Here is a 14,763-nt window from a genome sequence, read left to right as displayed (position 1 = left end):
TTTAAATTATCTAGTGGTTCAGATTTGTTCTGTATGTATAGTCCTGAAGCATGATTTTCCTTACTTCTGAGCATCTATGCTTTAAAACCCTTTGATATGAGGACCTTCTTATTCTCCGTAGCTGCGGGAAAGTTAATTTCCTGAAGACTGGAGTAAGGGGTATAAGATAGGCTTGAATAAACTTTGCAGTGCTTCGAACATAGAGTGCACTAAATAGATTAAAGCATACCAAGTGGTTATCCAGTACCAAGTGGTCATCCTGAAAACATACATATGAGTAACATTCTATAAAATGAGCAGAGTATATGAATGCATTTTGGAATGTATATAATATAATATATGTGTAATATGAACATATATTTGTGTAACAATAATAAAAATAGAGGCCACGAATTGGAAATAGCAAGGAAGGGTATATGGGAGGCTTTGGAGGGAGGAAAGGGAAGAGAAAAGTGATGTAATTATATTACAATCCAAACCAAAAGAGAAATAGCAGTTTAAAAGTAAAAAGCTGTAGTAATAAGAACGGAACCTTTCAGCTGTAGTCACAGTGTGCTTATAGCACTGCCCCCTCTCCTAGCTTTAGATACTGGGTGGTTTCTCTGAACTAGATTTGCTTCCCCTTTTGCTCTGTGATGCAAATGCAGGTTTGGGCCCCTGGAGGGCCCAATCTACAATCCCTCAGGATTTCCTTCTGTCACATGCCTCAGGGCACGTTGTAGCTGAATTCCACCTTTAAAAAACAAAGCTATCCTCTCCCTCTGCAACTGCCAAATGCCAAGGGAAAGCAAATAAAACAGAAACCTGTTAGATACATTGCTATATATAGTGGTATGGTATTTTTATGAATCGAACTATCAGAGCAAGTCCTACCTTGATTTACAATCCAAGCAAAAGCATTTTCTTACCAGTCTCCACCTTGTGTATACCCTGTGCCTCTAACAATGTGACAGATGGAAATGTCCCAAATAGAAAACCCACATGGTGAAACAAGCAAGAACTCTTTAAAATAACCTACTAAATTTATTCTTTAAGGATTCCATACATGTATGCAATGCATGGTAGTTACCCCCGACGCACTTGACCCTTCTTATTTCCCTCCCACCCGGTCAACCCTCTCCTTACACAAGATCCGTTCCCACATTCATGTCTTTTTGCTTGAGTTTCTGACCCACTGAGTTTAACAAGCACTATCGGTGGGACTTTTTGTCTGGCTCATGAATGGTTACACAAATAAAGACAACTACTACCCGTCCATCAAAATCTATCAGTAATCAATAGTTCAGGGGGGAGGGATTGGGTCTGTTGACTCTCTTTCTGACTCATGATTGACAGTTCAAAGGCCAAGAACATATTCCATTTTTGAGATTATAATGTAATTACGTAACTTGCCTCTTCTTTTTCCTCCCTCCAACCCCCAACCCCATATATTCCTCCTTGTTCATTTTCAAATTTGTGGCCTCTTTTTTCATTCATTGTTTTTTGTTTGTGAGCCTAGCTGTTTTATTGCTGAGCTGTCTCTCCAGCCCTCTTTTTACGTTACTTGATGTTACATGTGTACATGTTTGTTTTCCGGGCTAGCCGTTTGGTATTGGATACCCCATCAGTATGCTCTTCCTCGGAGAAGGTTATTTTTCTCATTCTTAGAGTTCCTTAGTTTCCCATAGTTCTTTATGTAGGTTTGAGGCATTGTCCTCTTCCCCGCCTACCCTGCCCTGCCTATTCTTGTTGTCCTCGTTCAACTCATGTGTAGGCAATCATTTGTCCCTATACTCACAGATAAGCATAGTTCTCACACCTCATGAAAGAAACTTCTCCTTGCAACAGACAGAGACAAATGTAGAAAGCCACAGCCAATCAAAATGCAGAGTTGTAGAATGCAATTCCAATGTACACATCTACTAAGGACTCCAGACCTAAGCCTCAGGGAACGTTGTAGAATAAGGGACAGAAAGTCAGCTGTGAGGCTGTGTCTCTTAGTAATGTTAGAAGCTATTCCCATTAAAGTCTCTCCAAGAACATTTTGAACTACAAAATCATTATAAAAACCAGCTGTAAGAAGTACCTTGTGCTGACGGCCCTGCAGGGGGAGCCAACTTCCTTTACTATTACCTTCAGATCTGTGGTGTTGAGGGAAAAGACTTCTACTTCATTCTGTGGGTACTCAGGGCTCTCCTGTCTTGGGAATATATTCTCCCTTTGCTCTTCTTCAAAAGGAAGATGATGCCTACTCTCCAAAGACTGCTTTATGAAGCTGTAGAAGTGCATAGCTTGCTTCAGGGGGGAAAGGTTTATGCAGGCTGAAGTTCTTTGCAAGGAACCCTAGAGTTTCATTGGTATATGACAGATAATAAACTCAGCCAGATTCAGCCAAAGAGTTAGGGTTTGTATAAGAACTGCTATTTAGTCGACTGGAAATTTCTATATAATTACTCTAATAAATCTGCCTGTGCCAGATTCACTCACCAGCCTTGATTCTCCTTCTACCCCGAATCTAGCATTTTTAAACTAGAAGTTCTCAGTCACAGAGAGTTGCTTTCATTATTTTATATCTTCTCGAATGCATTTCTCTTCACCTTTCTCCCATTAGTTTCTCCCATTGCCCCTGTGCATAATGACGGATCTGGAAAGTTTAGAGTTAGACCAATGAAAGTCACGTTAATGTTTAAATCCCACTTCTTAGGAGTTCCCTTCATGTGCAAGACTCTAAAATTGTTGCTTTCCGGCATTCATTGCTCTGTTGCCTCTCCTTCTTCCTACTCCTGATTCTGTATTTCTCAGAGAATGCCGGGAAGAGAAGGTAATGTGGAAATATGAAGTTGTCGTAAAAGTCTAATTATCACAACCCCAGTAGTGTCCCTAGCACATCTTTTAATTTTTGATGTATTCATTTCTTATACTTTACAACCCAACTGCAGTTTCCCCTCCTTCCTCTCCTCCGAGTTTTTTCACCTGCACATCTACCCCCCTATCCAATCGATCAAAAGGGAGGAGTGGCTCCCCAGCGCATCTTGGCAGTGAGATCTCAGAATTTCTTAAATGAGCACTGGGGTCTGCTATTATCACTCTCTCCTGCCATGAAAGCAAGACCCGTTTAGGACAGGTTTCTATTTGTGCTCGGAGAGGATGAGAGTGGAGTTTATTAAAGTGTAAGCACAGCAATACTTTCTGTAGTAGCATACTCAGTCTCTCCCCATTTTAACGCATGCTTAACCCATTTTAAAGTCCCTGTTGCTCTTCCAGAGGAAATGGTACATTGGGTATCTCAAACCAGCTCTAGTTCCAGTGAATTCGATGCCTTCTTTGGGCTTCCCTAAGAATCTGCCCTCATGCGCGCCTACACACATACACGAATGCGCATAATTTAAAACAAATAAGTAGTGTTAACAAAGCAGTCAGCTGAGAGGCACACTGACATATTCTGTGTTCTATAACTGAGTGCTGTTTCTCTCTCCAGGAGAAAGATGGAGTGGAAGAAGTTCTCTTCACCCACCATCACCACGTCAACAATTCCACATCATTTAAAGGCAGAATCAGGCTGGGTGGAGACTATAGACTCCACCTCTCCCCAGTCCAAATCCAAGACGATGGCAGGACATTCTCTTGCCATCTGACTGTCAATCCTCTCAAAGCCTGGAAGATGTCCACCACAGTCAAGGTTTTTGGTAAGGAGTTTGTCCTATGATCTCTTTGCCACCTTTGTGTCAATGCCTCTGGCCATGCTCTTCTCATGAGAGGGGCCCCCACCCCCACCTTGGCCCCAGGCTGGAGAGCAACCACACAGGGTAACTCCTGCAATTCTGTTTGCCTTAATTCCTATCATTCTCATTGAGGGTAGGGACAAGGGTGGAAGGCTAAAGAATAATTATTCAGCTAATAGAATAAGCCACCAGAAAACCACATATAGGTCAGCTTCCCTGGTGGCCTCTACCTTGTTTGCAGGCGTAATGTTTCCCAAGGGTACCAGAAATCTCTTTAATTATAACTGCCAACGTCTAATTGCTTGGCTGTCTAATTATCTGAGTTATTTTCTGGTGCAAAGTGTAATAAGGCCACAATGAGTAAAAGAAGCTGATAAATACAGCCCGAGAAACTGCAGAAACTCCACAGCCATCCTGCCAGGGCCCACTTGGGTGAGAGGCCACCACAGGCTTCTGACAGTGGAGCCCGCAGACTCTCTGACCTGATCCTAGTGCCACTGACCTGGGAAATCTGCCACGACCTCATTCAGAGTGTAGACACACTGTAGGGTGTGATCTGAAGAGAAAAAAGATATAAGCTCTGTATTTTGTTCCCTGGTGCAAGAAAACATTACTAAACAGAGACTCCAGGCTTTGGCTAGTTTTTCATTTTGGTGACCTTGACCTGCAGTTTTTAAAGTCATTCTAAAGGAGGGTAAAGAGAAAAGCAGCCATGTGAATGGGCAACCAATTGGTTTTTGTTTGTTTGTTTGTTTGTTTCGTTTAATGAGGTGAACTAAGAGAAAATAAACTTTATACAATGTAAGGGCACAGGCTGCTAGATTTCTCCTCAATTTTCTAAATGACAGAGTAGGCAAAGTAAAATAAAATACAAAAACTTTTTTTGTTGTTGTTTTTGTTCATTGCATTGCTTTATTGCATCAGTGGTGAGAAAACATGGTCAGTGGACGAAAACATAAAGTCCTTTATAAAGACAGAAACAGCTGGGGCATGATTGGTTTCGTGAGGAGTTCAGTGCAGATAGCTTTTCTCCCATGCCTCATTGTCTCCTTGCACACACAGTCCCCCCTTTCTCCCCTCCTGCCCTTCCTTTTCTGCTTGCTTCGCCACTCTTCTCTCCCATGTCTCCTCAGGGGATGGGCTAGATAGTCATCATCCATCACCATTGGTTTCCCATGAAGATTTGAGAACAGGCTGCTCCTTGCTGTTGTTGGATCAATAACACCGTTGGTTCACTTCCAGGGTGTGACAGTCTTAGCGCAAACACAAAACCGACTCATCTGGCCTTACTCTTGGCAAGCCAGTGAGGGCAGGCATCCAGGCTGTGGGAAGAAATATGCATTTTAAGTCAGGCGAGGTCTTTGTGCCACAGCATGCTCTAATTGCCTTGTCAACGTACATACCATGTCTGCGAGTCTTTACCGCCCTCAGACGTCTTCATATTGGTTCAGGAGATGGGAGACATATATTCTTACTTCCCACATTTAGCATGTCCTCTGCATCTACATCCCTCTGTCTGAACTTCTTCTGCACTTCTTCTTTAAACTCTGTTTTTTTGGTGGAGGGTGCTTAGAACTATGGAACTCTGCTTGCTTATTTTGTAATTTAGCTTCAATTGTGTAGTGGAATTTTTTAGTAAATACACTGAGTTTGTGGATGTGCTATTAGCTGCAAAGGAGATGTGGGTAAGACTTTGCTGTACCTCTGATGGTATATTTATTTAGGTTGTAGGTATGGGAAACTGATTCAGGAGAATAGTGAGTTTGAGCCCTTGCTACAGAGTGAACCGGTCAGTCAATGGATAATAGAAAGTAAATAAAACCTGCTTTTCATTCAATAGGGTTTTCCTACATCAAAAAAGCCAAAACCAAATTTAAAACCTTTTAAGTAAGTGGTGAATGTGTCCCCAATCCAACCATCATGCACTCCACCCACCACCTAGTTTTTCTTCCCAAGCCATCTCTGCCTCATCTGTTCTTTCTGTAGAGTGCAGACCAGAGGCTGGGTGTCCATTTGCATCAACCACCAACTCACTGCTGAGGCTTTGCTTGCTCTCTCCTGCTCAGAACCTGGAAATTTGAATATTTAGAGCTCACAGCTACGTCCAGGACTTTTAAGGTCTCTCCCCCGCACCTCCCCCCCGCCCCCCTGCAGTGCCTTAATTCTATTTACATTTGTTTCTTATAAGAACTAAGAAATATCCTTTTCTCCATCAAATTCAGGACTGTGTCTTGGTTTGGATTCCCCCAGGGGAGGAACAAAGAGTAAAAGAAGGCATTGAGTTAAATTAACTTATGTGTAGCCAGGCAGTGGTGGCACATGCCTTTAATCCCAGCACTTGGGAGGCAGAGGCAGGCGGATTTCTGAGTTCGAGGCCAGCCTGGTCTACAAAGTGAGTTCCAGGACAACCAGGGCCTCACAGAGAAACCCAGTCTCGGAAAAAAAAAATGTTATGTGTGATGGGATCCCGGTGCAGAAGTGAAGGAGTAGAGAGGGGCTCCTACTCCTAGATAATTCCCAAGAAGATATCTGCAACTGGAATCTGTTTGCAAAGGAAAAATTGGTTTTTCCCAGTGAACTCTCACTGGCTGTATTATCCACAATTAAGGGCAGGACCCCAAGCCCAGCAGTAGCTGGACAGCACAAAACAAACTCAAGGGTTGGTATCTTTGAAGACTTCTTTTCTCATATTAGTTTGATTTGGGCATTTTTGGGGGAGTCTTACTGGTCTTTTGTTTGTATATTTCAGTTTCTGATTTTCTGCTTTTGTGGCTGTGCCTGTGTGTTATTGTTTTTGTTTTGTTTTGTTTTCTTTTGTTTTTTTTAGTTTTGGTTATTTGTTTTGTTCATCTGACTGTTTTCTAAAGGAAGAGAATAAAAGGCTGTGGAGTTAGGTGGGTAGGATCTGAGGGGTTGGGGAAGGGAAAATATGATCAGGACATGGTGTAAGAAAAGTTAACTCCAATTAAATTACATGTGGACACTAGAAATAGTCCTAATAATGATTTGCAAAGTCACCCTAGAGACACAGCACAGGGGAGAAACCTGAGCCCAAGAGGGGAAGGAGGATAATGTATGTGCATAATCATACCAGTTACTTCTTCCAGCCTGAAGATCAGTCTTGCAGAGAGCTCTGAACTATGGCACAGAACACATATCAGGGGCTGGTGAGGTGGTTCACTGGGTAAAAAACACTTACACACAAACCCAGAGTTCTGGCCTGAGTTTGATTGCCAGAATGCAAGGTGGAAAGAGATTCAAACTCCCAAAAGTGATCCTCTGATCACCATGGTCCTTATGAGCAATCTCTCTCTCTCTCTCTCTCTCTCTCTCTCTCTCTCTCTCACACACACACACACACACACACAAACACACACACATATTTTATTAATCCTATTTGAGGTCTCAAATGCAGGGCAATGAAGCCAGGATATTTTCCCCCTGACTTCCCGTCTGTTACATTATCTCCTTCTTCCTTCCCTCCTCATATTCTCAATGAATCCAGAGGCAAGGGATCATAAATAGGCCCAGCAGCAGCTTTCGGCAACCAGAAGTCACTGCTGAGCAGGCAGGCAGGTAAACCACCTGGGACAAAGAATGGCAACAGTCTTTCAAGAGGTTCATAGAAGGCTGGGTCTGCTGCTGTAACAAGAACAAGCTCGGAGGTGCTTCAGTCTTCAGTGTCCATGCGCAAAGCTCTGGTGATGAAGACTTCCAGGAACTTGCAATTTGTAGCATGGCAACAAAACCATCTCCTGATACGTGTTAGTGCCAAGCAAGCCAAACAGCAATCAAGTGTTTCTCTGATTCCCTCAGGGTTCTAGAAGTGAAACATTTCCTTCCTGCACACACATCCCTTTCTCCCAGTGGATTTCTTTCCTCTATTCTAGCTGCCCCTTCTCAGACTTTTGAAAAGGCAATTATAACTACTCTTCCCATCCATGAAAACACTAAATTTGTATGTATTTTTGTGTACCATGGAATGCTTACACACACACACACACACACACACACACACACACACACACACACACACATAGTATAGACTTCAGTGACACTAACTGTGCCTTATTTGCTTTTAAGCTAAACCAGAAATCCTCATGACTGTGGAAAACAGCACCATGGATGTCTTAGGAGAGGTGAGTCACAGCGAATTCTTTGAATACCCATACTATTACATGCCAAGCTGTGTCAGATTGCCTGGCTGCCAGGAACATTCCCTCAAAAGACCTTATTCCTTGGCCCTTAGCCACTTAACTGCTGCTGTGAAGGCAAGCTGAGGTGACTGGAAACTGCAGAGAAATCCTGGCTTTGACTTACTGCTCTCAGAAGGCGTGGGCTGAGGCCTTAGGTCTTACTTTCCTGGTGTGTGTGTGTGTGTGTGTGTGTGTGTGTGTGTGTGTGTGTGTGTGTGTAGAAAGGGGGTTCAATTGTTTAAATGTCTCTGAGATTAAAAACTGAGGGAAAGTGGGACAAAAACCAGTGTGAGTCCTGGTGGAAGTTGACTTTTAATTTGTTATTCTCCCGAGTTCTCCTTCCCATTGCCTTGAGAAGAGGAATGGGGCCCTCCCGTCCTCCTCCCAAACCTGCCTATTTCCCTGGCAATAAGAGAAAGGGCGGGAGAAAGGGAGAAGCAGAACACGATGCTCTGAGTTTGCCCCTTCAGAGTAGCTCTTGGCCTCTAGTCACTGCATCCGAACACATTACTTCATTTCTCTGTAGTCAGTTCTCCATTTATATGACATACCAAATAATAATATCTGCTTGTTGTGGTCAATAATGAAATCAATGTCTGAGTAATTCTTAAAGGAGTATGTGGCATGAAGGAAAATGGTCAATAAATATTGCTGCTGTTAGCAATGCTATTCTGGGGGGAGTGTGGTTTTGGTTTTTTTGTTTGCTTTTGGTTTTTTGGTTTTTTGTTTTTTTGTTTTTTGTTTTGTTTTGGTTAGGTTTTTTAATACACATTTTCTTTGTGTAGCTTGTGCTATCCTGGAACTTGTTTTGTAAACCTCACACTGCCTCTGAATCCCAAGTGCTGGGATTAAAGGCATGCACCACCATGACCCACAACACTATTGCCTGTTTTAATTTGCTGTCTTGTGACTTCACCTAAGCTTTTCAAAACCCAAAGTAAAATAAACATTCTCATGTATTTTCTGTTACGTGGTATGAAAAAAATATATTTTACCTGCTTTTCACCCTGAGAATATTATGATTTTTGTTCTTCTGGATATCAGTAATGTAGTTCCATAGCTTCGTATAAACCATAACTCAAATTCTGTGTGTTGACCCTGAATGACCATAACATATATTATCCAAGTATCTGTGTCTATTAATTGGTATTATAATGTTTAACATAATAAGGACAGATTTAATCATTTAAGTTCTGTTCCAATTAAGTCCTAAGTTTATCAATGGGCTTCACTCATTTTAGTGGCTTCAATAAAACAAATAACCCAACAATACAGATATCAATAGATGTTTTTGCTTCTTCTTAGAACCTCTTGCAGATGCTTGGAGCCAGTGATTCTGAGTAAGATGACATCAGAGCAGATATGAAACAATAAAATCAGGTCCAAGAATCCCAGCTGAAAATTTAAAAAGGAATGCTCCGCCTTGCATTTCACAAGTCGTAAAATTTCCCCTTCAGTACCCATGCAAGTTGGCTGGGGAAAGAAGGGGCCAGGCATGATTCCCTGAGAAATCAGTGAATATTTATCTCTCTCCAGCTTCATGTAACCATGGCAGGTCTTGAGATGCTTGAAAATCTTGCCAAATATTACTAAACCCTTACTCTAATAGAGTTCTGGTGCTATATCTTTAATAACTCACTAACTATTCCAAGCATTTTAATATGCTCTTGTTTTGCTTTCAGCCAGGCTCCAAAATAGAGCATCTGTTATTTTATAGATGGGAAATTAAAGCCTGAAGCCCAGAATGCTTGGCTGAGTAACTAACAAGAGGCTGAGCTGGAATGCATTGAAGCATACATCCAGGGAGGATGGGACAATGAGAAGAAGTAGTGCCTTGATCCTATAACATGCATACTGAAGTACAATCCAACTGTTACTGGTTATCTATCCACAGCAAATAGTTAACCACTGTGAGCCTCTGAAACCTTGGGATAGTAAATATTTGATAAGATCATTAGGAAAATTAGTTATACACAGTTCTGGAGTCCATGGCCCACAGTAGATATCTCAGGTATATTTTCCCTAATCACTTATGAATCTCACTCACCCAGCTTCACCAATTCCTTCTTCTGCTTGTACCTTCCTACATCTACTCTGTGATCAATTCTAGGATGCAAAATTAGATACAGAAATGGAAAACTAGGACATGGTAGAACGTGCTGGAACTGGGTTTGACTTTTCCATCTAATAACTTGAGAAACTTAAAGCCTTACTTCCTTATCTTCTTCATCCGTGAAAGGGGGCACTGGCTGACTTCAACTTCATAAGGGTGGTGGAATGGTCAAATGGTTTAGAAAGCACCTGTCACCTGGTACCCACAAGGACTCATAGTAATTTCCTATCCTCTAATTCCCCAGGAAGGAATTAAGTTAGAATCCATGTACTAAAGACCCATGCTTAATAGTCCTCAGTGTAAGATTTTGCTGGGGACTCAGTCTGTTATAAGCTATGATACAGTGTTATTTGTAGAGGAATTTTAATACAGCAATATGGCTGCTCTGCAAAGGAAGCATATCTAAAGACCTTCTAAGTCTATGTGATCTGGCTGTAATATAGAAACTCCCTTACTGCACACCTTTAATTCCTAACAATGAAGGATGTTAGTTTGTAGAAGGAAGCAGCCATGTTTGCAAGTGATGTCTAATTGAGAGGCAGACAAAGTGATGAATTACAGAAAGATTTGACAGACTGAGTCTGTCAAATAGGATATGCCCGACTCACATGAGAACAGTACAGGAAAGAGAGGCTATTAAAGAGCAGGGCAGGGAGGTGTGTGTGTGTGTGTGTGTGTGTGTGTGTGTGTGTGTGTGTGTCATTTTTACTGGACAGTTTTACAGAAACAGATTACAGAGAGAACAAGTTAGACATGGGTAGATGAAGACAGAACATACCGGAGAATGTGAAGAAGCCAAAAGATTAGAACATATTGCCAAAGTTAGTATGAGGCCAGGCAGAGCAATTCAGTGAGCAGCCAAGAGAAGCTGGATTGAATCAGTCAACTTGGAAGATTAGGTTGTATGGAGTCTAGAAGGTTCCAGGCCTAGGCCTAGGGATACTTAGAACAGAGAAATGTTCTAGGCTAAGGCCAAGCAAGGTATTCACATAGCTTGGGCACATCACATGCCTTTATCTGAGGAAATAAAATCAACGTTTACAGTTATTAGTAAAATCTATAATGTTTGTGGCTAGTGTATCTTTTCAGTACAACAGACAAGACCCAGCATTATTCTAACAACGATGCCTTTTAGACTTGGATACACTAATGAGGTCTATAGAAAATAGTCTACCTCTGCATGTTATGATGATGTGTGTTCCTGAGGGCATGACTTCATCAGGTTACCATAGAGCATCCAGATTTACTCCTGCAGCTGAGAGCGGTAGATTTACCCGAAATTTTAGGATCCCTCCATGTAGCATATTTTTTTCATTAATCTAAAAGATGCCAGGCCAAACAGTTCCCACAGTTAATACCTGCTAATGCGGCAAGGCAAAAGACATGTATGGAATTCCCCGAATCTGAACTTTCAAAAACCACAGTGTCTCCTTTAGACTTGTATGGGTTTTTGTTGTTGTTGTTGTTGGTTTTTTTTGTTTTTTTGTTTTTGTTTTTTGCTTTAACCTGGTGACCTCCATAGATCCTGCCCTTATCATTAGATTATTTTATTATTTTAATAAAAAAATTCTAGAAAAATTACATGTAAAGCAAATGGTCAAACACAAAACAGAGGAAACAAACACAGTTGTTAAGTTTATTTTATTGAGAGTGGAAGAGAATCTACATTAATGAAAGCCATGGAAAACAGACCAAAACCATAAAATAAAGTGAATATGGCAGTTAGGGTCTGACATTCGTGGAACTGGGGTGGCTTTTGCAGAATTTAATTACTTGTGTTTATTTAATTTGAATCTTGTAAAGCTTGAACCCTTATACCTTCCTCAACGTTCTTAAGTCTCATGCATGTGATTTATTCATTTATTGGTTTTTAAGAGATTGGGTGTGACAACCTCTTCTTGTGACAGAAAATGGCTCTGGCTCCAAGTGTCTGGGCACATGACTTCCAGTAGCCATCGTCATCCATCTGCACTGCCGAATACCTAAGGCTTCAGCCCAGACAGATAGACACGGCCCTGAAAGTGGCCTTAACCTTGGGAAAACACATGGGCAGAAAAATTTCAATCCTTCAAGGGAAACCCAAATTATTGTATTATAGGGCTGCCATGTAGCCTGAGTTTCCACAAGCCTGGTATGTTCAGACTTCTGTTTGTTCCACAGACAGTGACTGGAGAAAGCCATCTCGCTATCATGACTGCCTGAGAAGTCAGTAAGAGTGAGCCAGGTTCTCAACCTTCCTAAAGCTGTGACCCTTTAGTGCTGTTCCTCATGTTGTGGTGACCTCCAACTGTATTTTTTCGCTGCTATTTCAACTGTAATTGTACTGCAAAAACACTAGCTGCATGGCAAGTTGGCAAAACTAACTTTGCTACAGTTATGAATCAAAATGTAAAGGTCTGTGTGTTTTCCAATGGTTTTCAGTGACTCCTGTGAGAGAATCATTTGACACCCCATCCTTTCCTACCCTACCACAGCAAAGACGTCATGACCTACAGGTTAAGGACCACTGTTTTAAAAGCAATACCTCCATCACTCTCAGGAAGGCTGATGTTAGAGCATCTATTATCAGTGGGATTAGGGGACACTGTCTTGCCCTCCTCTTGTCCATCCTTAGCTCTCTGCTCTGCCAACATTAGCTACTCTTCTCATCGCTGGAACAAAAGATTTGGCAGAGGCAGTGTAGAGGAGTAGATGCTGCCCCTAAACAGGGGGATGCAGTCATTTTCTCAGAAAACCATGGCGGCATGAGTATGAAGTCACTGGCTACACTGTATCCACAGTGAGAGAGATGAATGTTGGTGTTCAACTTGTCCCTCTCCCTCTCTCTCTTGTGTCTCAAACAGCACAGGCTGGCTTCAGCCCCACTGTGTCGCCAGGAGTGCACATAAGCTCTACATCCTTCTGCTTCTGCCTCCAGAGTGCCGGGGCTACAGATGTTAGCCCAGCTCCCTTTCCTTGCTATTCAGTGTGGACCTTAGTCCAGATGTTGTCATTCATATTCGGGACATGTCTTACCTCTTCAGTTAAACCTTTTTGGAAATACCCTTGGAGTTACAGCCAAAGTATGTTTCCAGTGAGATTCTAAAGCCTGTCAAGGTGAAAATGAGGATTAATCAACTCATCCAAAGGAAGGGAGGCACAGAGAGGCACTTGAGGAGTCAGCTCAATGACATCTCCTAGCAGACAGCCCCAGCACAGAGGTCACAGTCCCTCCCAGGATGATGTTATTCTTTTCTTAAGTTAATATTTTAGATGTAGCCTCAGCAATGCAGGAAACTTTCACTCCATATGGACTATTAGAGTATTTTTCACTTCTTTTTTTTCTTTCAAAGCATCTCTGAGCATTTGAAGATGAGCCTTTTAATAAAATATCAGAGAACAATGGCTTGCCATGAAACTAGTATTTTCATGGTGCAAGGAAAATCTAAAACATACTTCTCAAATAAATGTCTGGTCGTTGGGCATGAAACAAAGGCAATGCATTAAAATTGTGCCTGGGGATCTACAAAAATGTCCCCTTTTGTTCAGGCACCCTGGTGATCACGGTCTCTTTCTTTATTCGTTATGAAACTTTCTTAAAGTGCCACTTCTCTTCCCTGTCTTCAGACTTCTCTCTAGCATGCTGTCTTTATAATTGTCTCTCCTTCACTTCTCCTTACACTGCCTCCCTTCTTTATTTTTCTGGGTTTCACATAACTCTAATTCACTAATTCTTTGTCTCTTATACCTCGTAGTGGTTTGAATAGGAATACCTCCACAGACTCATGTGTTTGAATGCTTGACCCACACGAAGTGTGTGTCCTTGTTGGAATAGATGTAGCCATGTTGAATGAAGTGAATCTCTGTGGCAGTGGGCTTTGTCATTCTTCTCCTGTCTGCCTTTGGGTCAAGGCTTTGAATTCTCAGTTCCTCCATCACCATGCCTGCCTAGATGCTGCCATGCTTCTGGTCTTGATGATACTGGACTTAACCTCTGAACATGTAAGCCAGCCCCAATTAACTGCTGGCCTTTATAAGACTAGCCTTGGTCATGGTGTCTCTTTACAGCAATAAGACCCTATCTAAGGCATACCTTAATGTGGAATTAGATTAAAGTTTTAATTTTTTGTGCAAATTATAATGTTTATATTCTTTTTTATTTCAATTACTAATTGTGTGTGTCTGTGTGCTTTATATATGTGTGGGTACAGGCACACATGTGCCATGGTATACATGTAGAGATCACAAGATAACTTTCAGGCACTGATCACCCCTTCCACAGTGAGTTATCGTGACAGCACTCAGGTCACCAGGCTTGTCCAACAGGTGCCTTTTACTGTCTGACCCATATTGCCAATGTACATGTTTTATTCTTAATATTTAAGCCCAGTGAACTGAGAAGTGTTTGAGGAAATATTTAAAAAGAACTGGCAAGTTCCCATACTACACTGGGCACCAACCGGGTGTTCTCATCTCAGCAGGTTCTCTGACTCAGAACTCCAAAATCTCTCTACCCAGCTTGCTATGTTCCCACTGGTGCGTGGCTACCACACTAGCCTCAAGCTTTAATACCTCCACTGCCTTTGTGGTGCACATCAGGTAAACCCACACTTTGTCGCTCGCAGAGAAGGAAAACACCACACAAGCTTAGTTCAGAAACAATGGTAACTCAGTCGCTGGATGCAACAACTAGAATCCTAATCTTGTAAGCCATATTAAATCTAATTCCTCTGGAGGCGGATCCTGGTGGATCTGCTATGATACCGGGAAACAC

General features: G+C 41.9%; 1 protein-coding gene across 2 annotated transcripts in view; it reads left to right on the top strand.

Moving 5' to 3' along the window:
* Nucleotides 1-14,763, top strand: part of Cd96 (CD96 antigen) — an 84,597-nt gene that overhangs the window by 17,669 nt on the left and 52,165 nt on the right. For both annotated transcript variants that reach the window (XM_017317168.2, NM_032465.2), the window contains 2 exons: nt 3,458-3,665; nt 7,785-7,840. In XM_017317168.2, coding sequence (XP_017172657.1) covers nt 3,458-3,665; nt 7,785-7,840 — 264 coding nt within the window. The remainder of the gene's footprint in view (nt 1-3,457; nt 3,666-7,784; nt 7,841-14,763) is intronic.

Source organism: Mus musculus, chromosome 16, assembly GCF_000001635.26.
Source record: "Mus musculus strain C57BL/6J chromosome 16, GRCm38.p6 C57BL/6J".
In the NCBI taxonomy this organism is placed as follows: Eukaryota; Metazoa; Chordata; class Mammalia; order Rodentia; family Muridae; genus Mus; species Mus musculus.
This window is presented reverse-complemented; position numbering and strand designations above follow the sequence as displayed.